A 25,450-nucleotide genomic window follows, 5' to 3' on the forward strand; every position below is an offset into this window, starting at 1 on the left:
AACCCCATGAGCTCTTCTTATCTCTCGAGCTGTGAATATGTCATTAATTAGGTGTGTATGTATATGCTGTCATACAGTGTATATACCTTATTCATATATGTAGATTTACCCATGCTGATGTTTTGTAGCTGTGTCTCTAAAGCACCCTTTAATCTGTGTGACCTGCCCTAAAGCTCCAGTGAAGCTGATGCAGTGTTAGCCTAGCATGTCTAATCCTGTACACACTCGCTGCTGGCTATCTTTTTACATCCGATCTAATCGCACAAACTGAATGCACCATTAGCAAATTATAACCAGCGACTGAACTGTTTACAGCCAGGCTGCGATCATTTTGATCATGGAGACTGATAAAGATCTAGAGCTGTAGACACAGGCCTAGCAGTAATGAAATGTGTGTGTGTGTGTGTGTGTGTGTGTGTGTGTGTGTGTGTGTGTGTGTGTGCTCTTGAGCTTCTGGTCCTCATATAAACTGCTGATGGCTACATCACCTTCTTCCTCCTCACTGAATGCAATTACTGCAAAAAAAAAAAAAAAAAAAAAGGGGGTATCGGCTCTGCAGATCCAGCGGCTGTGGTGATGCTTTATGTGTATATATGTGTGTGTGTGAGAGATAGAGAGAGAAACTTGTCAGGTGTTCTTGTGAAGAGCCGGCTCTATTTTTAGACCCTGTCCCTGTAATTGGTGCTGGTGCAGCTTCAGGAGACACAAAAAAGGCCTGTTTTAAAGGATTTGTGGCACACATGCATACAGGAACACACACACATTTTTATACTGCAAGTCACATCAGAAGAGGATGAAGTATGTGGTTTAGCTACGACATGACTAGCTTCTTTTCTGTTTAACGTAGCTTCTTAGCCATGATTGTACAGTACAATACATTTAACACAGTTTGCGCTGTAGCATGTAGTCTCTAGACACATGCCGATAATCAGTTACACAATATATTTACGCAATTTTCAGAGTGCATAATTAACAAAAATATGCTTGTGAGTGTATATTTATAGCACATTTTATTCTCGTATTAATTAGTGGTGTAACGATATGGTATATCATTTCGTGTCGTTCGATATGAGGCTCTCGATTCGATACATCTGGGTGTTAACAATACATTTAGCAGACTATAAAATAAAATCTGCTATTTGTCATAAAATACCACTTATATTATACGACTTGTAATAAACATTTAAACTTCACAAACCCACATTCCCTTTTGTGAAAAAAAAAGTAGCTTCCTTGTAATCTGAAAACAGAAGAGGTTTAAAAAGAAAAGGACTTGGAAAATTCCCTCAAATCCTTAAGTGTATAGGAGATGAGAGTGCTCCGGCTTCCCGGTAAGTTATGATGCCGATGACTGGTGGACTGAAATAATACAGTGTCAGCTAAATATGTGTACAGTACACAGGTGCTAACACCACAAACATGTCCGACATCACCCTTTTGAAAACATGAAGGTATACAGGCAAAGCAGGCTCTCTGCTGTATTGAGTATTCTAGCCTTTCCTCGCTGATTCAATCTGGGTTAAAGAAGTTCATATTCGTTAGAGGAGAGCTCCGGCTTCAAAAACACATCTCAGAGAGCTGCGTGACTCTGAAAGCACAACAAGCTAACAGCAGATTGCGGATGGCTCCGTTCTTCAGACACGCCCCTTGTCATTCACACCAGTGAAAGCTTATCCAATAGCCATGTTTCATTTTTTTACATTCTGATACACAGCTTTTGTTATGTTTTGCTATATGCTGCTAGGAGTTGGATCACGATGGATCACGCATAAACCACTGTGTCATTATTGTTTTTATAATGTTGAATGTTTTAATTATTTGAAAATGGAAACCAAAGGCACATACAGTATTAATGCAAGGCCTATTTTTGTTGTATTGAAAATGCATCGTGTTGAGATACCACTGTATCTTATCATATCAAAATTAGTATTTATGGTTGTGTTCTAATTTGCACATATTCTAAGTAGTAGTTCCTTTTAGGCACAGTCATTATTTGTCTTTTTAATTTGCTTGTTAAAGGTTTGGATTTATAGTAATAGTCACAGCCTGTTCTGCTTACCAGAAGGATGATGCTAAAGTGCTAAAACTTTGCTTAAAGCCAACACACCAATTCAGAATGTTATTACATGGTGGATTGAATTAAGATGAAAAGGTTTAAATGAGACATTTTGGGTTTTAACAGTGGCGGTTGTTTCGGTTAATGCTCTTTTGTTGCAGGTAAATGACTGTACGTTAATTTGTCATTTCCTTTTAGCGCAATATTTTACTGTTTCAACTGAATTGTTAGTAAAAACTCCAGGAAGTACATACTGAGGTAAATGGTGTGTCGTTATACCATCAATATTAAAACTGCATTTTGTAATATACTATTAAAATGATGTTATTTAGCAACAGTAATGTTGTAGTAAGTATTTTGATAATATACTAAACCATGATAAAGACTTACGCAGTCACCAGCTCTATTTCCTGTATGTATTGATATTACGATCAAATTATAATGTGATTAAATGAGTGAGGGTTAAAGACGGGCAGATCGTGACTTGGCGTGGCATTTCATCATCTCTTTTGGGTGTGTGATGGAGGGTGAAAGTGAAGAAGAGACAGCCAAAAAGAAAGACGTAATCTCTCCTTTATGAATGATTGACTCCGTCTTCATCTCTATCTGAAGTGCATCTCAGCTTAAAGTGTGTATGTTTGTGCTTGTGCTAAAAATTGAATACGTTGAACATAAATCTTGAATTGGTGCTTCTTAAGACAGTCATACACAGGTTCCATGTTGTTTGCAGTGGTTTATTTGATATACAAGAAAGAGCGCTGTTGAATTCTTGATTCTGATTGTTCTCTATTGACTGGAAGGTTATGAGTTTAATTCCTACCTCAGCCAGAGACATGGTTAGGCCACTAAGCAACGTCTTTAACCTTGAGTCACTCAGCGTTATGCTTTGCTTTGGATTCTGCTTCACTTGTAAGTCACTTTGGATTTATGGGATGAATAAATGGAAATGTTGTCATGTTGTAATTAATGTATTGTTTGGTCAGTTTGCTGAGGCAGGCAGTATTTAGACTGAAACAATTGGGTCTAATTCTCAAAAACTATAAATAATTCATTTCTAAGCATCATTTTCAATGTGATGGATTCTGCGTGTGTCTCTGCGTGTGTGTGTGTGTGTGTGTGTGTGTGTGTGTGTGTGTGTGTGTGCGCGTGTGTGTGTCTGTGTGTGCGCGTGTGTGTGTCTGTGTGTGCGTGTCTGTGTGTGCGTGAAGCATTTTAATGCTCCTGACCTACCTTTTTCTTAAATAGCATTTTGTAGATTTCCTGACCTCATAAATCCTGGTTTGTTAAAAGGAGGTGTAAAATCTGACAGAACTACTGCTCTGTTAGAGTCTCTCAAACCTTTTTTTTTATATGGAAAGTACAATAACTCACAAAAACGTACATATATGTGCTTTAATTGTGCACTTTAATGTTTAAAAGTGTTTCTAGACCTGTAATAATCCTATTCCAATGAATTTGGAACAAATCTGATTTGTAGTAATACAGTGCAATTAGATTTGTCTCATTCTTCCAAATCAGAGTTGAGTTTACTTTTTTCTGGCCCTGAAATTAGCTCCACCCACAGCTAGAACAGAGCTGCTCGACTTTACCACTTCTCTTAAAAAGCAATGACAAGGGACAAAAGAGGACAATGAGAAGATGGGGAAGGTTTTCATAGTAATTGTAATTACTGGCAGTGCTAAAAAAATTACATGCTAACTCATTCATTCATTCATTCATTCATTCATTCATTCATTCCCAAGCTACCATAGGGTATAGATCTGCATAGAGTTATAGGTCTCAAATACAAGCACAAAACCAGTTCAAAATATTATAGCAAAAGATAATTGAATTAATTACTGAGAATTGTAACATAATTACTGAAATCTTTAATATGAAGGTTTACTGTAATGGCTACAGTTCTAGATGTAATTGATCCAGTGATCTACAAATTATGCATGCAATACATGTCTAGGAAATAATTTACAAATCATCGATTATTCACTAGCACATCAAATCTCTAGCCACAGTATTCAAATGTTTACGGAACAGTAAAATAGTCCCAGGCAACAAGATTACTCTGTGCTCTGGTCTTTGTCTCGTGACAGCATACAATGAAAATAACAGCACAAACTTTGGAGAATATTGTGTCAGTGCGTTAGAAATATATTAGAGCTTCTAAAAGCAATTTTGTTGTCTCATTTCGAGCCCTGTGGGAGGTTAGTTTTGTACTGTATATTACTTTAGAAACAGGCATTCCACATAAACACCACAAAATTGTGTTACAGAACTGTGAGTTGAGGGGGATATATGTCCATTGAGAAAGATCATTGTTCCTTGTGCTTTAATAATAAGTGCTTAACTCCCTCAGTCAGTGAGGAAATCCTCTTCTCCAGACAGGGAGTGCATAAGGGTGTGGAATCAGACGTGGTCATGATGACCTCATGCAGGTAGCGTGAGAAAGTCGCATGCTCCAAGAAGTTTTTCACAGCCTGTTTACACCGTGTCTTAATGTTCATTTTTGCTGATCAGTATTTGTCAAAGCCCATCGATAGTGTGATCGGATCAGCCGGAGTGCCTCGAGAGTTTGGCTCAAGCAGGTGTAAACATATTCTGTACAGCATCGCTGCTCTGAACGCCCCAGCACAAGCTGCACACAAAACGAGAAAGAAGAAGATCGAAAGAAGGAAGAGTGAGAATCATTTTATCCAGCCATAATATTCTGAACATGGAAAAGAACAGAAGGAAGGCAGGATGGTAGGAAGATAGGAAGGCAAACTAACAAGCATGCAAACAAATAAGCAAGAAAAGCAAACAAACAAACAGAGAAATAAGGGTGAAAATGATTTCCGATGTTATCCAATCATAATATTCCAAATCTGAAAATGAGTGCAAGAAAGAAAGAAACAAACAAAACAAGCAAGTAAATGGGAATAGAAAGAAATGAGCAAACAAGCAAAAAAAAAGACACGAGCAAACAAAAAAAAAGACAGAAGCAAAGAAACAAAAATGAGTAAAAGTGATTTGCTATGTTATCCATTCATAATACTCCAGATATGAACATGAATGCAAGAAAGAAAGAAAGAAATAAAGAAAGGTGAAACATATTCTTGCCAAATTTAGTTCAGTCATATGAATGAAATGAATGTGAGACACAGAAAAAATAGAGAGAAAGAAAGAAGAAAAGAAATAATAATAATAATGATAATAATAAGTAGAAGAAGAAGAAGAAGAAAACCTCAGTTGAGAAGTGGCAGAAAAATGCTCACAGTGTACTCTCAGCTGAAATCAAAAACTGATTATTTTAAAAACAAAAGCAAACAACTGCAGAGAATTAGAATTTTTGCAGTTTTATTACTTAATTAATCTTCAGTGGAGTTGTTTTAGTTCAGTGATTATGAACGCTGTTCCTGAAGATCAGTTCCAGCTGTAATCCTGAAGTACTGATCCGGCTAATCGAGTAGACTGATGCTTGGAAACGGGTGTGCTGGGTTCGATTAGGAATATGCTCAGAGTTCTGTAGGATCTACAGGAACAAGGTTGCTGATGGGAATATTAGACCATTTGATGATTCGTTTACTGCCAGACGGTTGTGCTATTTGGCAGCTGATGATGACAAGCTTGCTGTTTATTTAAATTGCATCCTTTAAAGCTTTGAAGTGTTGAAGCTGTTACAAGCTTAGTACCTTTATTATATTATGATCTTGTCATAAATAGCGGCCTCTTTCAGGCCTGTAGGGAGAGAGGAGTGCGGTTTTAAAAATGCTAATGGAACAATCCGGAAGAATTTGAGTCAGTGTTGATTGTGTCTGAGGTTGGTGACTTGCATTTCGTCTTGTCTGGCGCTTTCACTTTTCTTCTTTCTCTTTCTAAACTTCTTATTAAGCAATGTGTTTCATATCAAAGGCATTTTCCAGGGCAACGTGGTATGCTTGCTCGTAGTCAGCAAACTTTGAACACCTGAAACGCATTCATGTAAGGAGCTTCACCTCAGTGATCATGTGCTTGGCCCCCTTTTATTTAAAGGAATATTTCAGCCACAATTTCCTTTTTTTGCACCAAATATAGTCAGTGAGATGAGGCATGTTTGGTATCCAAATCAACATGGTATGCATGATCAAAGTTAGCGAATGTTGGACACCAAAAATGCTTTGGATCAAGGAGCTTAATCTAACAGAAAGTGTGCTTGGCCCCCTTTTATTTAAAGGAATATTTCGGCCACAATTTCCTTTCATTTGCCCGAAATGTGGTCATTCATTCAAGGCATTTTGGTGTCCAGTGTAAAGTGGTATGCTTGCTCATAGTTAGCAAACTTTAGACACCAGAAATACTTTGCTTCAAGGAGCTTAACCTAATACAAAAGTGCTTGGCCCCCTTTAATTTAATGAAATAATTCGGCAGCAATTTCCTTTCTTTTGTCCTAAATGAATTCAGTCAGCCAAGGCATTTTTGGTATCTAATGCAATATGCAATACTTTATGCTTGCTCATAGTTATCAAATGTTGGACAAAATGCCTTGGCTGAATAACTCCTTTTTGGGAAAGGAAGCAATTGTGGCTGAACTATTCCTTTAAGCACTCTTTCTCTGAGATTAAACTACTTGAATCAAAGCATTTTTGGTGTCCAAAGTTTGCTAAGTACACGCAAGCATACCATGTTGTACTGGATGAGTTCTTCATGTCAGATCTGGTGCTTGTGGACCTATCAGTCTAGCGGTTATGAATGGTATGAATAGCGCTGCTATAAAGCTTCACCACAACCACATTTACACCCAATTATTTCATGCCCTATGTGTCTGGAGTGTATCTTGATAAAAAATTTTAACCACACGCAATTAGGCTTGTATTTAAATGCATCTCCAGATGGAAAATGGAATTACATTTACTATATCATAAGATAATAAGAAAATCAGATCATAATATTCATTTAATTTTCAGTGATGTTCCTGATTTTCAGCTCTTTTACGCAAAAGATGGCTGCCGCATCATAAATCTTACAAATCTTCCCCACTCCAGCTTTGGCATTCATGGACCATATGTGTTTTGATGTAATATACTGAAATGTTAATGTTTTGGATGTGTAATGTGGCTTGGAGAGACAAATGTATTCGCATTTATATAACATCTGGCTAAGAAGGTTTATGCGATTGGTTATGAATCTGTTTTAAATGCATCTTGCGTGCATTTACAGTATTTCAGAGGGATTTTGGTCCGCTCCTTTATATTTTCTGGATGTGGAAATGCTTCAATTCAGACCACGTTTTAAGTCTGAGATGTTCAGTGTAAAATGTTTATTTTGTGTTTCTTTAAACATTTGGAGGTATGCTTGGATCCATCATCTTGTTGAGAGCTCTATCTAGGGCCAAGTCTTAAAGTCTTGGCAGTGGCAACCAGGTTTTGGGCAGAAATATCCTGGTACTTGGCAGAATTTATAAGGTCATCAATCTTTGCTTGAGCCCCTGAACCACCAGCCACAAATCTGACACAAAGCATCTGTAATTCACCTCCTTATTTTTACAGTGGGGTATCACGTAAGCATGCTGGTGTAGGCTACTGCAAAAAGTTTGATTTTGGTCTCACCTGATCATAACACATGATGCCAAATGTATTTTTAAAGGTGTTCAGCTTTTTTTTTTTTTTCTTTTTGCCTGTTAAGGCCTTGTCCACATGTATATGGATATTATTAAAAACTTTTTTTTAACCTCTCAGTTTAAAAAAATCCCATCCACAGGAAAAGTGTTTTTGAAAATATCTCCATCTACGCCAAATCGAAAATGCTCACTTGAGCATACTAGCCCAGTAGGTGGTGATAATACAGCATGTCAAACTTTCCTCAAATACTTCAGGAATATTATTAAGCATGCATATTGAGTGGTAGAGAAGGTGAAATATGGAACCCACAACAATTCTCGATTAGAAATTGTCCCACCAGCTGCTAGTTTGTGCAGACTGAGGTGGATTCAGGAGCAGTACAGTGTATACATCGCATCCTGGCACCTCCTCCTGAGGGTGTAATAATAAGTGAATTTAAATCGTAAACATTCACAAATAAGAAATCACAGACTGTTGACCAACAGACATGAGTTCTAACATATTCATAACCACAATGGACAAGCACAGGTTGAGAAAAAACTGTTTTCAGAAATATTTGTATATGTGTGGGTGGGGCCTAGAGGACTATTTGTATTAATAAACTGTATAATGGATATTTTGCTCTTATTTTCAGCAGTAAGATTAAAAATTTTCTAAATAAAATGCTGGAATTTCTTTACTTCTGTATTGATAATGTATCGTGTCGTGGTGCAAAAAATGAAAATATGTATTGGATCTTAGATTTGTGTATAGTTACACCCCTACTAGCTAGCTACTAGCTAGCTGGTTCATATGTGTGTTTCATGTGTAACTTCTTGCAGTTTTACAGTTCGATGTCTTCACTTTCATCACTTGTTTCCCTAATTTGGTCTCCTAGCTTTTTTTTTTCCCTAGCTTTGAGAGTGAAAAAAGCCAATTCAGGTTAATGTGTTATATACTGTACATTTATTTACATTCTCACTTTTTTTCTTATTATTGTATGGACATTGTACTGCTTTAGACACACCAAGCCTGCATTTATATGTCCGCCGTGTCTTGCGTGTTTTTCTGTCATGTAGCTCCGCCGCAGTAATAATGAGCTCTGATAGCCCTCGTGCTACGCCTCAGAGATCACATGTAGTCATGTGATCAGTCATAGCCCACATTCGTAAACCCACCGAACAACTAGTAGGCCAGATGTAATGCTGAAATATTGTTCGATATTTCGATTTTTTTCCACGTCCTGGAAATTATAAAACCTCGCAAAAAAAAGTGTAGTAGTGAAGCACTGATAGCTTTCATTTATTTTCAGGACTGTGGTGATGAATCTGATGTCAATTGAATTCCCAGCAGTCATTCCTGGAAAGCCTTGTGGGTAATGGCAGGCCGTCCCCGGATGGCACCCGGTTGCCGTGGTGACGTAATGATGCCGGATGCACCCCCACGGCAGCTGGTGGTTGCCAGAGCGACGGTGCTTGTCGGCCCCATTTGTCAGGCATTACATCACCGAGGGATGATGTCATTGTAGTAGTGTATTCCCAGAGCGATGTTGGAAGTGTGCCAAAATGGATCTCTTTAATGGCTATCTGATGTCTACTAACCCACATCAGACACTACACACACAGACACACACACACACACACACACACACACAATGTCTATTTCTGTGCAAGATACAATACTGTATCTGTGCACTTACCTGCTCATAAAGATGGCTGTACCATTGGTGCTGTACTCTATCAAGCCATAAATAACCGTCGACATCCAACCATCCTCCATCTACCAGACATGCTTAGTAATGTTGTTTTTTATTTTTCATTTATTGCTACAATCAGTGCTCATGAGAGATTTAAGCATCATATCTCAGATTGATTATATCCCCATATATCTTCGGTTTATGCTTGTGCACCTTATGTCACATTGATCTGGAAATCTGGCCTCCATTAGTGAAGAGTGTTCTGAGTTCAACGTCCTTACTGTAATATTTACACCATGCACTTGTGTTTGATTTTCAATTCCCTCATAAAAATGTCACTGGCGAATATATTGCGCTTCCTGTTGGCCTGTAAAATGCAGTCTGATTGATCTCCAGTGTTAATGAGGCTGTGTTTAGCTGGAGTAAGTCAAGCGGACAGACACGGCCTTTACTCCATTGTTCCCTTCTTCCTTTGTTATTTAAAAGCTCGCCTGTGTTATCATATCAGGGGCGTAAAGGGCCGAGACGGCACATCAGGGCTTTTCCTCTATCTGAAAACAAGAGTCTCCTGAGGGAATAGTGCACTTTAGTGTGTGTGTGTGTGTGTGTGTGTGTGTGTGTGTGTGTGTGTGTGTGTGTGTGTGTGTAGGGGGGTTGGCGGACACATATGTGTTGGGTGAAAAAGGATGACTGAAGTGCAGATGACAATATCTGATATCTTGATTAATGGCTGTGATTTGGCAGAGTGAAAGTGGTAGACAGTGATAGACTGTGTGTGTGTGTGTGTGTGTGTGTGTGTGTGTGTGTGTGTGTGTGTGTGTATGAGTGTGAGTGCGTGTGCGTACACTCTCCTCCGTCATCAGAGCATCAAGGGGTCGTGTGTGGGAGGGACAGATGCTGAGCTGCCACAAGGGGTGACGAGTGTGTGTGTACATGTGTGTTTGTGTGTGTGTACATGTGTGTACATGTGTGTATGTGTGTGTCCACATTTATGCGTTTTGGGAAATGGATTGACAGTGTTGTCATGGAAACCAGTATATTCTGCACATATGCCATGTCTGTAGTCCCTAGTCATCTTCTCTCAATCTCAATTTTCCTTTTCCTTCTTTCTTTTCTCCTCTCTTTTGACATTTCTCTCGATCTGTTTCTTTCTCTCACTCTTTCAGTGTCTTCTCTATTTCTTTTTCTTCTCCTCTGCTTATTTCTATTACTCATTTTCATTCTCTTTCACTCTTTCCTCACTTTTTCTGTCATTTTCTCCCTCTTCCTTCTTCCTTTTGTTCTGGCAAACTCTTTCTGTATCTCTCTTTTCCTTTCTCAGTCACTCTTTCAATATATCTCTTTCACTCTCTTCTCTTTATACAATAAAACTTTATTCAATACATCCCTCTCACTCCTTCAGTGCCTCTATTTCTTTCTCTTTACATCTCCTTAGAGAGAGAAGAGTGACACTGAGAGAAATTTCTTTCCCTCTCTCTCTCACTCTTCGTATATTCTCTTCTCTATTACTTGCTCTCTATCTTTATCTTATTGCCTTGGTCTCTCACTGTGCATCTCTTTCTACATCTCTCTTTCATAGCATCACTATTTTGATGCATCTCTTTTTCTGATTATTCTCCCTCTCCATGTCTTTCCTTTTTCTTCTTTCTCTCTCTCTCTCTCCCTGATTTCTCTCATTCCTCTTCCCCCTTTCTATTACTCTTTAAATCATTCTCTTTTTCTCTTCCTGTATCTCAGCCCTGCTGTCTCTTTCTCTTCTCCCTTTCCATCTCTCTCACTCCATTTTCGACTCTCCCTGCTCCCTTTTTTTCTTCGCTCTTCATTTCCTTCTCTCTCTGCACTCATTCTATCCCTCTCTCTTTTACTTTCAGCATCTCAATATCTCTTACTCGCTCTTGCAATCTCTCTCGCACTCGCTCTTTCCCTCCAATCCGTCCAGGAAATGGCTGTCCTCCGCGGTTGCCATGCCAACTGCCTGCAGCCCGGGTGGTGTGCGGCGGGAAGCGTGATAATGACATTACTCTCACAGGGCTAAGTGCGCTCATCCTTCACTTCTCTCTCTCTGTCTCACTCTTGCTCTTTTCCCAAATCCTTTCTATTCCTGTCTTCACTTCCCTTATCTATTTAACCCCCTCTCCTGCTCCTCTCTCTCTCTCTCTGTATATGTGTGTTTGTGCTTGTGTTTGTGCTTGTGTTTGTGCTTGTGTTTGTGTTTGTGTGTGTGTGTGGGCAGAATGGTAGGCACCAGCGGTGACTCTCCTAGCATTACCAAGTGTGGAAGGGGGAGGCTTTGGAATAGGAAACTCCTCCCTCTTCCCCTCACACACACACACACACGCACACGCACGCACGTACAAACACACACCACGCACAAATACGGTCACGCATACACACACAGACTCACTCGTCCCCCAGCTTTGGTTCCAAATGAAGCAACGGTGTTTAACAAAGGCGACCTGGATGCTTGAGGCTGGCTCACTGTTTGTCACCTGACCTAATGGTGCGTAAATGTGTGTGTGGTATGTGTGTGTGTGGTATGAGTGTGTGTGTGTGAGAGAGAGAGAGAGAGCGCACGAGCGAGGCAGAGAGATAGAATCAGAAGGGGAGGGAGCGAATGTGAGTGAAAGTGCTGTCAGCCATTTTTTTCCTTCCTCCCTCCTTTTTTTCCCTTCCTTTCTTCCTCTCTCCTGATTGGTGGAGGAGATCTAGCTAATTACCTCCAACGTCGTGGATGTTCCAGCTATCTGCTTGTTTTCTTTGCATCCTGGCTATATGGATGGATGAATGGATATGTGCGATGTGAAGCTGAAGAGTGCTCTGTGAGAGCTTGAAGCCCGAGCATCCGGAAGGTTCTTCGGAGATACAGCTAGAGAGAGAGAGAGAGAGAGAGAGAGGGATAGCAGGAGTGAGCAGGATGCTAAAATTTCGCTGCGCTCCTGCGCATCCATTATGAAGCCATTAGTGAGCGGCGGCCATGGAGTCTCCAGCCAGGCTGATAAAAGCCCCGTGAGTATCGACCTTCGACTGGCACTGATCAGATTAACATGCTTCGCTGAAGGAACGACGGATGGAGTTGAACAGATGGATGGAGAGATGGATGGATGGATGGATGTTTTGCTCGTTTTCTTGAGATGGCTGGTTGTGTGACTCGGTGGTCATGGAGATGTGTGTTTGTATGTGGATCCATGCAAGGCTACATTTAAATGCATATATGTGTGTGTGTGTGTGTGTGTTTGGACAAGTAGCACTTGCTGGTGCATGCATAAGTAGGTGTATGTGATATTTGAAGCCCGCAGGAGTGTGTCGTGGTGCGTCTTTTTATTTATTTATTTTTTAAATAAACTAGGTCCCATTGATCTGTTTCGTCCAATGGTTGTGGACACACACACATACACACACTAGTGAGTGACACTTGTGTTCATATTCTAGATTATTACACACACACACACACACACTAATGCATGCAGTTACTAGCTAGAGCATGCATAGGTAAGGTCTGTGTGTATGTGTGTGTGTGCACGTGTATGTTATTTGAAACCATTAGGATTCACCATTTGGTTGTGTAATGTGTGTCAGTGTGTTGACTATGTGCATAGTACACGTACACCCACACACACAAACACTGATGGTGATGATAATGTTTTTGTGTCTTTGTGTTATTTGCAGCCACCAGGACAGGGTGCGTTTGTGTGTCCGTTGTGTTAGTGTGTTGGTCATGTGCATAGTACATGTGTGTGTGATTTGTAGCCTTCAGGAATGTGTGTGTGTGTGGTGTGGTGTGTTTTACTAGAAGCCATTCAATGGCTTGATCTCATTCGCCCATTGAGAGGTGTTTATCATGTGACTTTGCCACTGTTTTGTACCTAAATAAGAGAAAAATAATGTATATTGGTTGAAGAGTTCAGGCAGTGAGGAGTGTCTGTTCTGCAAAGAGAACTGGAGGTACAGTGCTGAAAACATAGCTGTTTTTTGATGCTTTGTGTTGCCGGAAATCATTCGTATATGTATTTATTTTTGCTGTTCCTAACAACTATTTGGGTATGACGTCAAATAATTTCTTGTAGAAACAATATTATTGTGTTTACATTTTGCTCTTGCCCTCCCAAACAAATAGATGGTTGATAAACTAGATTCAAGGATCTGCTGTGTGTGACAACAGAAGAATTTGAGTTCCTCTCAGACTATCATTTGCTGTTTTTCAGCACTGTTTTTGCTATTAGTTGTAGATGGGTTCACATTATGAGATTTATCACCAAGAAAATGAAACATGCTTGAAAATATTGGAGCGATCACTCGCAGACTGAGAAAATTGCCTCAAGCTGTCGCGGAGCTGATTGGCGGTTGTCGCCGAGCCCTTAATTGAATCGGTGGCTGGGAGATCAGGGATAAAATAATGTAATGTGCACTATGCTTTGGATTAAAAATCTATTCTGTTCTACATACAATGAAATGTGGTAATATTCTTATCTGTGGTAATCACACACACTGGGTAGATAGAGATTAGGCTGAAATAGTGAAGGGTTCCTTTAAGCTGTGTGGGCGTGTTTGGTTGCTCATGCTTTATCGTGTGTGTGTGTGTGTGTGTGTGTGTGTGTGTGTGTGTGTGCGTGCATATTGGTGGTACATGCACATCATCGGAAAGCAATCAGTTCTTGACAGCTGAGAAACACATCGAGATGTGAATGAATTGATCTCCTGTCAACCATGATGGTGAAGGTTCTTCAGACGGCCTTGCCTTCGACTGGAAGCATTTGCGTGTTGGGCATATTTTTACATCTTGGTCGGTATCAGAATGTCCTCACAAGGATAGAAATATGACAGTTTTGGTCTTCCCCATGAGGAAAATCTTTTTCAATAAAATGTGCTACTTTTATTTGAAAAAAAAAAAAATGTAAAAGAACCAAAGGTTACTGTAGCTAAGGTTAGCATTAGATCTAGGAGTAGCATAGCATTAATTAGCTGCATTAATAATTATGTTAATGGAAAGACTTCATAAAGATAGCAATACAGTGTGTGTGTGTGTGTGTGTTTGTGTGTCTATACACATGCATGCATCTGACCCTGTATACAGTTGTTTATGCTTCTACTTTCTATTCCAGAGGAACGTTTTGGCCTTTTGTAGGTGTTGCAGTTTATCAGTATAAAAGAAAGCATCATAGAGAGAGCTGACTGTTTCATTTGCTTCCAAATTTCTCTTCCCCCTGCCCCCAAAGCTCTAAATCTATATCTGAACATTTTCTCTATTTGGAGCATCCCTGTATACAGTTATAAAGCCAGTCTGTGTGTGTTCGTGTGATGTCTGCAGGAAGAGGAACACTATTATACACTGAGCTGCAGGTTTATTACGTACTGTCAACTTATACCCATATATTGTAAACACATGAACACTGCCCATTGATTAGGTTAGCAAACTTAAACTTGTTTAATCTGTACATGTAGATTTGTACATGTACGTGTAATAGTCTCATTTCGTTGTTAAGCTTTTGTTGTAACTGAATGACTTAAAATTATGAAACACCATAGGAAAATTCAATCGATATTAATCTACCATGTGTCAACAAAGCTAGACCACCCACTGGTTAGGACTTCAGGAGTTGAAGACCTTAGTGTCTGATTAACCTCTAGCTGATTTTTTTTTTTCTTTATTCAAACATTTCACAATTTTTAGATTAATTTCTGACAAGTCAGCAAAAGAAATCCAAATGAAATCTGAGATTCCATCAACTATGCTCACATAAAAATCTTGTATATTATGAAAGCATAAAAAAGGAAAGGTCTGCCAAAACAGCAGCGTAATGGAAAGATTTGACATTTGATATTCATTCATTCCTTCATTCATTCATTCATTCATCTTCAGTAACTGTGGTCAGGGTTGTGGTGACGTTTGCTTTCGTCAAACTGTTAAACTGATGAATCTTGTCTTTATCAGTAGACCATCTTTTTCACCTCAGGAGAGTGTATATGGATGGAAAATCCCACACAAACATAATTAGTAGAATCAACCGATCCGATATATGTAGAGCACACCCTAACTATTATCTGTACAGTCAATTAGCCATGAGATTAAAAAAACTTAGTTAGCAACATCAGTGTGTCCTTTAAAAGAGAAACTAAATCTATAAAAGTGCTGAAATGGCAATTAATCCAGCCAGGTCTGTCAATGGATTTGTTTTCTACAGGGAAAAATGAGATAATTATGGAATGGCTGATCAGCACCACTGTTAGCATTGATTTATTGGTGTGTAACGCATCCTTTTTACATTAGCACAAAGCGTTACAGGTTTTCAGTGGTTCATTGCTTATCATGGGTTTTAACCAGTTCAATTTAACATTGAAAATCTGTCTACTACAATTATGATCAACACTTTATAAAGGTCTTTCCAGTAAGTTTTGTGCTTACACTTGTGACATTACTGTGAAATTTCCCATTCTTAATAATACTTAGAACTGCTCAGTGAAATGTCATTGAAATCTGTTGCTTGCTAGGATGAAAGCTAGCAAGTCAGAACATTAGAGATTACAGAGTATCGATATTTCATCGAAATTTGAGGCACCGATTTTGCTGCTGCTACTACTATTATGTTTACACATAATACAATACCATTATGTTTACATTACTTCAGCTATTTATATCAAACTCTGTATTATTTGCACTATTGTCACTTGGTCACTTTCAAACAGAACTGTGTACTGGTTGGCGTTGTAGTTATTGTACTGTCTTGTTCTGTCTTGTGCGTCTGCACGTTTGCACTTGTGCACTTTATGTTTAATGTATGTAGTCCCCGTAGTTCTGTGTCGTTCTGTGGTGTCTTATGTAGCACCTTGGTCCTGGAGAAACGTTGTTTCGTTTCACTATGTACTTGTATATGGCTGAAATGACAATAAACTCCACTTGACTTGTGTTATCTGATGTACCACAGCATTGTTGCTGTGTACAACAATTGTTGCATTGTACATTCAACAGCAGCTCTGATGGTTGTTCTGGTTTCAAGGCAAATCACGGGTTTATTTTAATGTCTTTATCGTTTCTATAGTAACAGATAATTCACAGGGACTTGTATGGTTGCCACTCCACGTAATCTATGATAAATTAAAAATATCAAATAAAAATATATGAGATGGTTTTCTGAGTTTTCTGTGAGAAGTTTATTTAAGGAAGGAAGGAGTCTCCAGTGTCAGCACTTTAACAGTCAGAGATAAAGCTGTTCCTTGAAGTTTTCTGTCATTTTGGTGGTGTTGCTGTTTAATGGAGCAGCTGACGTCAGTTTCCTTACCAGTGTTTGTACATTATAAAATGTATGTGGTGTTTATGTGTATGAGAATATCTGCTCTGTTTTATCTGACTCCCTGCTGAAGTGCTTTAATCTCTTGATCCTCTTGGCTCAGGAAAGTGAGAGGCCCCTGGAGTGCTGCTGAGGCTTATGGGATAGCTGTGAAGCCTTTGGTCCTCCAATGTCAGCCTTTTTCTATAATGACACACACTTTTATATACACACACATCACAGCATGTATTTTGTACTTTTAAGTACACCAGTGCTCCAGTAATGTAGGTCTGCAGGAATTTTGGGAAAGTCAAGCCGCTTATAAACCGTGTGTGTTTAAGCAGGGATTTGCAATTCTTACAGGAAAAGCCCATAGCACACACATTTGCTTTAAGTTTTAGCTTTTTAAATGGCAACTTTGTGTCCATCATGTCTCTAGATACCTACTGTGGTTGATCAGCTAAATTACTCTTGTCTTTTCTTCCTGAAACAGAAACCGAGACAGAACAGAAATGCTGTGCCTGCCTTCCATCTAATCACTGACTTACTGGCCAAGCCCGAGAGAGAAGCATGTGTCCTCATTACCATCAGTCTACCCACATACAGACAAATTAAAGGAAAAAACAGACACTCTGTTATCTTGTGGAAGGCATTTTTTGGCATGGTTTGAGTCCACTTGTTCCCTTTAGAGGGATGTTTCACTGCAAATTAAAACAGCCTTTTTTTTTTCTGATCACGTTTGTCCTATGATGAAACATAAAATCTGAAGGGAGTGGTCTCTTCCAGGATGACCCCGTTCCCATCCACAGGGCACGCGGGCTCACTAAATGATTTGATCAGGATGAAAATTTTGTCAATCACATGCAGTGGTCGTCACAGTGATCAGATCTCAATCCAGTTGAATGCTTATGTGAGATTTTAGAGCAACTCTCTCCACCCCCATCATCAGAGCACCAACTGAGAGAAGGACCTATCTGAAGACTTGTAGAATCAGGGCCAAGGGGCATTAAAGCTATTCTGGCTGCTCATGATGCCCCAGTGTCTTACTAAGACTAAGACATGGTTGATTTTCCTTTAATTTGTCACCTGACTATATGTACTGTACATATTTACAAACTGGACACCAAATTTGCAGTGCCACATACAGGTCAAATTTACTGCTAATATGGATCCTGAGTGGTCGAACACAAAAGCGATGCCACAGCCATCCATGCCAAGGAGTCCAAGAGAGCAAAATTCCCTGTGCTGTCTGAGTGGGAGGGATGGCATGTTCTCTCTCCCCTGTCAGTCACACTGGCACGAGCCAGTCATGGTCATCTGTGAGGTCATGTATGCAGAAGAGGGCAGATAGCGCATTCCTCTGAGTATGCTGCCCTGTGACGCAGCATGAGCAGCACTTCAGAAAATGGGGGGACTAATTGGATGTTTACTGCAGTTCTGTAGATAGTGATTTGTAAGTGTTGGGGTTTCTGTTGGTTGTGACTAGCTCATTTGCAGGTTTTGTTGATGCTGAATGTCTTGGGTGATATGAGATTCTCTCAATGCTAAACAGCTTATTTGTGATATAATGAGGTTTGGTTGTAGAAAATGGCTTGTTTGAGGGATGCTGGGGTTCTGCAGATGTCTAATGCCTTATTTAAGGAGTGTTGGAACCCTGTGAATTTGTTTGAGAGGGCTTGAAGTTCACACTATAATGAATGGCTTATATGAGGAGTATGGAGGATCCCTTAATACCTGATAGCATGTGTAAGATATTTGAAGGTTTTAATAGAAGAGAATGTCTTACTTGAGCAGTGTTGGGGTTCTGTTAATGCCTATTGCTTGAAGATTGTTGGGATTCTACAGATGACAAATGGCTCATTTGAGGGGTTTGAGGATTCTGTGGATTTTGAATGTGGCTCTTTTGATGGGTAATGGCATTATGTTAATAGTGAATGTCTTGTTTGATAGTTCTGTAGATGGGGAATAGCTTGTTTGATGGGTATTGAGGTACTATGAAAGGGCAATGACCTGTTCAAGATGCATTGTCTCATTGTCACCATTTTATGGTTGGTAAATGTGGCTAGTTTGAAAGGTTTTGATGATATGGCAATAGGAAATGGCTTGTTTCAGGAGTGTTGTGATTCTGTGGATGATGAATGTGGCTTGTTTGATGGGTAATGACATTATGGTAATAGAAATTGTCTTGTTTGGTGAGTGTTGGGGTTTTCTGGATGGTGAATGTGGCTTGTTTGGTGGGGACTGGGATCTGTTAATGCAAACTGCCTTTGTGAGGAGTTTTGGGAGTTTGCAGGTGAAATGATCATTTAAGGTCGTTTAAGAAGTATTGATACTGTGGCAGATGAAGATGCCTCATTTGAAGGGTGCAGGCATTATAGTAATAGAGATTGGCTTGTTTGAGGAGCGTTGGGGGTCTGTGGATAGTGAATGTGACTTGTTTTATGAGCGTTGCCATTCGGTACATGGTGAATGTTTTTTTGGGGGGTGAGGGAAAATCTTTAATAATTTCCTTTTCCTGAATGAAATGTGATGGGCAAACAATATATCACCAACCAGAAGGAGTAAATAGTCTCACTGTAAAGATAAATGCAGTCTGGCTGTTTTAGGACTTTGCCATGTGTACTAGATCACTGCCTGTGATTGCTAAGCTTTCAATGACAAGAGGATCAAAAGTAGGACCAGGAAGATTCTGGGACAAGAAAGTTTAGGTAATGAATCTTTTTGTGAATGCTAATTTTGCCAGGTGTAATCACTCTGTATAGAGTCTGCCTCTTCCCCTTCTTCTGCTTGTGCCTGTTTGACGTTTCTGTCTTACTCCCTTAATTACCATGTCTTCCGGCTGGTTTGAAGAACTTTGTAGCACATGGCGACAAAGTAATTTTCAGAAAAGTCACACTTCTGTTAGATCTTTTCCCACTTGTTTCCATGTAGGGGCTAAGGAGGTTGTCAGTGGTGTAATTAAAACACTGCTATAACACCTCTTGGTGTAAATGAAATTCCTCCAGGAAGGATCTGTGAAATCCATGTGCAAATCAGTTCCATCCTCAAACAAAGAGACACCTTTTGAAAATGTCGATCTGTATTACACTCATCTGTCGAGTAGTAACCGCTGCTTCATTCACATATCCAAAGTCCAGAAGCAGGCAAGAACTTCAATCTTGTGCATCGGGTGTGTTGCCGTAGAAATTTGCGGTTAAATGTGTAGTTTGATCTGCTTATGCTGCAAAATGTTGGATAGCTCAGACATTTCCATAAGCTTCAGGTAATGCAAAGATCTGTTGTAAGAAAAAATTAAATCTAGAACCATGTAGAGAGTTCCTGAGTTTGTCTTACTGGTGGAACCTGTGAAGGTTTTATGCAGACACATAACTGTAGCAAATTGTTTCCCTATCAGGACAGGTTCCAAGTAGAGTGACGCTAGGAACTATCTAAGAACCTTTAAGGAAACGTTTTTTTTTACCCCCTAGAAGTAAACACAGTATGAACCCAGTAGAGCATCACAGACTTGTTTCACCATCAAGCTACTGATAGATATTTGATTTTAGTCCTCCTATGTAACTATCACGAACAGCCATCACTGGGTACAATGAAAGGTGGAAGTGAACTCTTCACTGTTTTCAACCCTTCCTCAATTTGATCAGTTTCATCTATCAAGTGTAAACACTGTTTAATATGGATGAACCAGCAAGATTTAAAGTTGAAAGTCCAGGGAATTCTCACACTGAGGACAAGTGCAAGAGTGTGAACTTCACCAAGCTCATCCAGTAAATGACTTTAACGTTCCATCGTGGTTTTCTTCGCTGTACGCCCAGCTTCAGTATCTAGCTCAAGGTCTCTGTATCTGCCGAGGACGGGAGATTGTTTCCTCTCTCGGATATCTCCCAGGAGGATCGGCTGCATTTCCGGCATGTCTACGATTAGAGAGGCGGAAATTAGGTCAGATGCATTTTATATGAAAGCTATACTCAGCTGACTGAAGACATCCAATAGCGTCTTAAAAAAAAAAAGCCTATTTCCCTCACAGATACCCTCAGACAGGAATGGAGCCAGAAGTCTGAGGTGCTACTTTTGGAGATTAGCTGAAATTGGTTCTGGGGCTCTTATCTGAGTTCCATTGTCAACGCTGTTCTTCGTGTTGAGACGCCGTAGACGTTTTTTTCCCCTACAGCTCTCCTTTAGATATGTATACAGGGTCAATACACACAAGGAGTTCGCCTTCATGAGGCACAAGGATAAATACCCAACCATATGCATTTTGTTGCTCTTTAGTAATTACCTCATTAGCGCATGATAATAATGAACTTATTTCCCTTTTATTGTTTTTCTCTTTCATGCACTGGAAATCACATTGAGGGGGAAAAGGCGCTTAACATCTGTTTTTCTTCTTCTTCACTGTAATTACAAGCCAAGTTTGAATCATTTGAGGAATACTCCACATACACAGCATTTTTGTCAACAGTAAAACAGACTGACTTTTAGAGGTATCAACAGAACACAGCTTTCATTATCTCCGCTCACTCACTTAGCGCCATAGCATTTGTTAACTTAGCTCATTTATCTTGGCTATCTTATCTAGTACCATAACCTTTGTTTCCTCAGTTTGCTCAATTAGCGCCATCGCATTTGTTACCTCAGCTTTTGTTAGCACTATAGCTTTTGTTACCTCATTTTGCTCAGTTAGCACCATAGCGTTTGTTACATCAGCTTGAGTTAGCACCCTAGCCTTTGTTACTTCAGCTTGCTCATTTAGCACCATGTTGTTTGTTACCTCATCTTGAGTTAGCAACATAGCCTTTGTTACATCAGCTTGAGTTAGCAACATAGCCTTTATTCCCTCATCCTGAGTTAGCTCCATGACCTTTGTTATTTTGGCTTGCTTAGTTAGTGTAATAGCCTTAGTTACCTCAGCTGGAGTTAGCATTAGCCTTACTGCTTCAGCTTGTGTTAGCACCACAGCCATGGTTAGTGCAGCTTAGGTTAGTACCATAGCCTTTAATACATCAGCTTGAGTTAGTGTCACAGCTTTCATAAGCTAAGTTACCATCATCACTTCTATTACCTCAGCTTGCTCAATTAGCACCATAGCCTTTGTTAAATCATGTTCAGTTAATCTTTCGTTACCTCATTTTGCTCAGGTAATGCCACAGCCATTACCTGAACATGCTCATTTAACACCAAAGCCTTCATTACCTCATCTTTCCCAGTTAGCACTTTAGCACTGTTCATTCAGTTAGCATCATAGCATTTGTTAGTGTCACAGATTAGTTTGCTCACTTAGCATCAAAACCTTTGTTAAGTCAGTTTTTTTTAAACTCAGCTTTCTTATCAGCATGGCTTTCACTTAAGCTAGCTGTATTAATTTTGTCACAAACAAAAATTGCACACGTAAAAACAGCCATTCTGATTAGTGGTTGTAAAAGACGTAATGTGGCATGCTCACCGATTTAGTGCCTTTGCAACCAGTGACAGCAGCTGACAGTTCTGGCAGTGTCGGACAATTTCGTATTAAGATCTCAGATTCTGACTGCTAATAATAAAAGAGCACTGAAATCACACAGTCTAGCACGATGCTCTATGTTGCGGATAAAATCGACTGACTCGTAGATTTGTCAAAATCCGCCAACACACACTGATTTAACCGGCAGCAGTGTTAGCCATGAATCCATGTTTACTGAGGGCTTGGTAGTGAGATGAGGAAGCCTAGATGAGAAGTGACTGCTGGCCTGGTTGACATTTTGTGCTTGTAGCTGGAGTGTCTGTGAGGTGCAGGATGTTGTTTAACACGCTGCCTGCTCCTGTTGGAGCTTAGATGCTGTGTGAGTAAACTGAATCTGAGGGCTCGTCTTGCTTTCTAGACCCTGCTAGTAATGATTCCTGGCTTCGGAGATGATTTTTTTGGATATGATCAGTTTTGGTGGTTAATTTTGGAGGGTGTTTTATAACCCTATTAGACATGTGCTTATGTTAAATTTTTATATGATGATATTTAGCTAACCTTTATCACACTGTGCACATGGCATTTGCTAGCTCAACCTAGGAAAAAGCTCAAACAGCCTTATTAGAAGGGTTACTGTTACCAACCCCAAGGTGATTATTTTACACTAACAGCACATCCTGAATTGTTTTATTGCCCTTATACTACAGCAATTTGCCAACAATTAATTTTTTTTTATTTATTATAAAATAACCCATCATACTTTTTTTGTCCATTTATAATTATGTTTTATGTTGTGGAACATGCCTGTGTATTAACCCTCCTTGTTTCTTGGCCTCCAGCTCCCAGCGGACTTCAGCAGGCTACACCTGGCTGACGGGATCCACCCGCAGGTGACCCACGTCTCCTCCAGCCTCTCAGGATGTAGCATCACCAGTGACTCTGGGAGCAGCAGCCTGTCCGACATCTACCAGGTAACACACACTATCCACCTTGTAGACATCTTACACACTTCAACCCTTTTGAGACCTGAAAAACCCTTACACACTCTATAACTCTGTCTTTACTATGGCCCTTTCCTATGTAGGCCCTGATTTATTTTTGCTGAATAATCCTTGCTTTTGAATAAGAGCCTATACAATTGCAAGCACTTACTTCTCTCAGTCAATATTTATCATTTAAATATTTTTCTTCCTGGAATGACCCCTAAGAGCCGTGATGTGCTATCGAGTCAATTGTCTTGTTCAAAGAGAGCTGACCTGTGTGTAACTATCCTTGTGTGTGTGTCTGTAAGCCTTCTCCAGCTCTGATTAATTGTGTTTGGCTTTGTGTTTGCTTCGCTGCTTAATTGATTCACTGAGTACATTTGTGATGTCCTCATGGATTAGAATGGTGTGTGCACGTGTGCGCGTGTGTGCGTGTGTGTGTGTCAATTCTGTGATCTTGGCCTGATGGTCATCTATTGAAGTCTCATTAGTGGCTGTGTGATGTAGTGAAAGAAGCCTTTACTCCTTTACTCCTTCCCTCAATCCTACTGCACTCCTGACACTCCCTACTGCACTCCTGACACTCCCACCCCACCCCCTACCCTTACTCCCTACTGCACTCCTGACACTCCCTACTGCACTCCTGACACTCCCTACTGCACTCCTGACTCCCACCACATCCCCTACCCTCACTCCCTACTGCACTCCTGACACTCCCTACTGCACTCCTGACACTCTCTACTGCACTCCTGACTCCCACCACATCCCCTACCCTCACAATCCCTACTGCACTCCTGACACTCCCTGCTGCACTCCTGACACTCTCTACTGCACTCCTGACACTTACACCTCCTACTCTCTCTCCCTATTGCACTCCTGGCACTCTCTACTGCACTCCTCACAATCCCTACTGCACTCGTCACTCTCCACACCCCATGCACTCACCCCCCTGCACTCCTAACACTCCTTACTGCACTTCTGACACTCTCTACTGCACTCCTGACACTTACACCTCCTACTGTCTCTCCCTATTGCACTCCTGGCACTCTCTACTGCACTCCTCACAATCCCTACTGCACTCGTCACTCTCCACACCCCGTGCACTCACCCCCCTGCACTCCTAACACTCCTTACTGCACTTCTGACTCCCACACCTCCTACTCTCACTCCCTAATGCACTCGTCACTCTCCACACCTTCTTCTCTCAGGCTCTACTGCACTCCTGACACTTACACCTCCTACTCTCTCTCCCTATTGCACTCCTGGCACTCTCTACTGCACTCCTCACAATCCCTACTGCACTCGTCACTCTCCACACCCCATGCACTCACCCCCCTGCACTCCTAACACTCCTTACTGCACTTCTGACTCCCACACCTCCTACTCTCACTCCCTAATGCACTCGTCACTCTCCACACCTTCTTCTCTCAGGCTCTACTGCACTCCTGACACTCCCTGCTGCACTCGTCACTCTCCACACTGCTTTCCCTCTCTACCAAATGCACTCCTGACACTCCACACCCCTTTTTCTGCACGTCCTACTGCACTTTGTTCCTCAATCCCTACTTCTCCTTTTCCTCATTGTTCCTCCTCTTCCTGCACACATGAACCAGTTCGGAGAATAAGGAAATGCAGAAATGTTGGCACCTGGATTAGGATCTCTAACACAGAGTTTTCTATATTAGTCATCTTTAGCTGATTCAGTTGTAACGCATCCAGACAGCTGGGTGCTCCTGTTGTCTCCCTGACGGTATCCCACAGTGCTTTGGGGCTTGGCCTAAAGAATCGGCCCTCATTCTCAGAGAAGCTAGCAACATGGCTGCCTTTTCTGCATTTAAATAAATCATTACACAAGTTCTTCAGAGAGGTTTGAAAGCATTGATCCAAGAATAGCCGTCTGAATTATTAATGTTCACTTCACGCTCATCTGAGCCGTCCAAACAGTGCTGTGGATTGCACTCAGCGGCTGAAAAATAGATCGGCCCGTTTATCGGCGAGGCACGGATTTACAGCGACTGCCAGCATCTTCCCTGATTAGCTCTTAATGGTTTCCAAGCCAAAACATCTCTCCAGCTGCTTAACGTACATCACTCAAGATGGTCGATTTACACCTTGGCTGAAATCAGCAGGGAGCATAAATTGAATAAACGCAGTGTCTTGATGTGGTCTGTTTGTGCAGCTAAACAGTATGTACTGGAATTGTTGCTATTCATGGTTCATTGCATAACACCGTAAATGTTCCTGAATATAGGTTTTGTTATGATGTCACTGTTATGAATAGAACTGTGCTTTTTTTCTTATTTTAATATAACAATAATTTTTTAAATAAATATTCTCCCTTTTAAGTTTGTCGATCCTCCTTGGCAGGGGTAGTCCAACGCCGAAAGAAAAGTAGCATTATTTTTCACATTGAATAACAAACTGGGTGATATCGCTTTTTCCACAAAAAAAAAATTATTTGTCAACA

At 40.4% G+C, this 25,450-nt stretch overlaps 1 protein-coding gene across 10 annotated transcripts in view; it reads left to right on the forward strand.

The window, feature by feature from the left end:
* rapgef2b (Rap guanine nucleotide exchange factor 2b) overlaps positions 1-25,450 on the forward strand; it is a 120,732-nt gene that overhangs the window by 67,634 nt on the left and 27,648 nt on the right. For 8 of the 10 annotated variants that reach the window (XM_034305818.2, XM_034305817.2, XM_034305823.2 and 5 more), the window contains one exon: positions 22,840-22,971. In XM_034305818.2, coding sequence (XP_034161709.1) covers positions 22,840-22,971 — 132 coding nt within the window. Of the gene's footprint in view, positions 1-11,307; positions 11,802-11,870; positions 12,308-22,839; positions 22,972-25,450 lie in introns of those variants that run through there. The other 2 variants (XM_026940408.3, XM_026940407.3) reach the window with 2 other exon arrangements.

Source organism: Pangasianodon hypophthalmus, chromosome 7, assembly GCF_027358585.1.
Source record: "Pangasianodon hypophthalmus isolate fPanHyp1 chromosome 7, fPanHyp1.pri, whole genome shotgun sequence".
In the NCBI taxonomy this organism is placed as follows: domain Eukaryota; kingdom Metazoa; phylum Chordata; class Actinopteri; order Siluriformes; family Pangasiidae; genus Pangasianodon; species Pangasianodon hypophthalmus.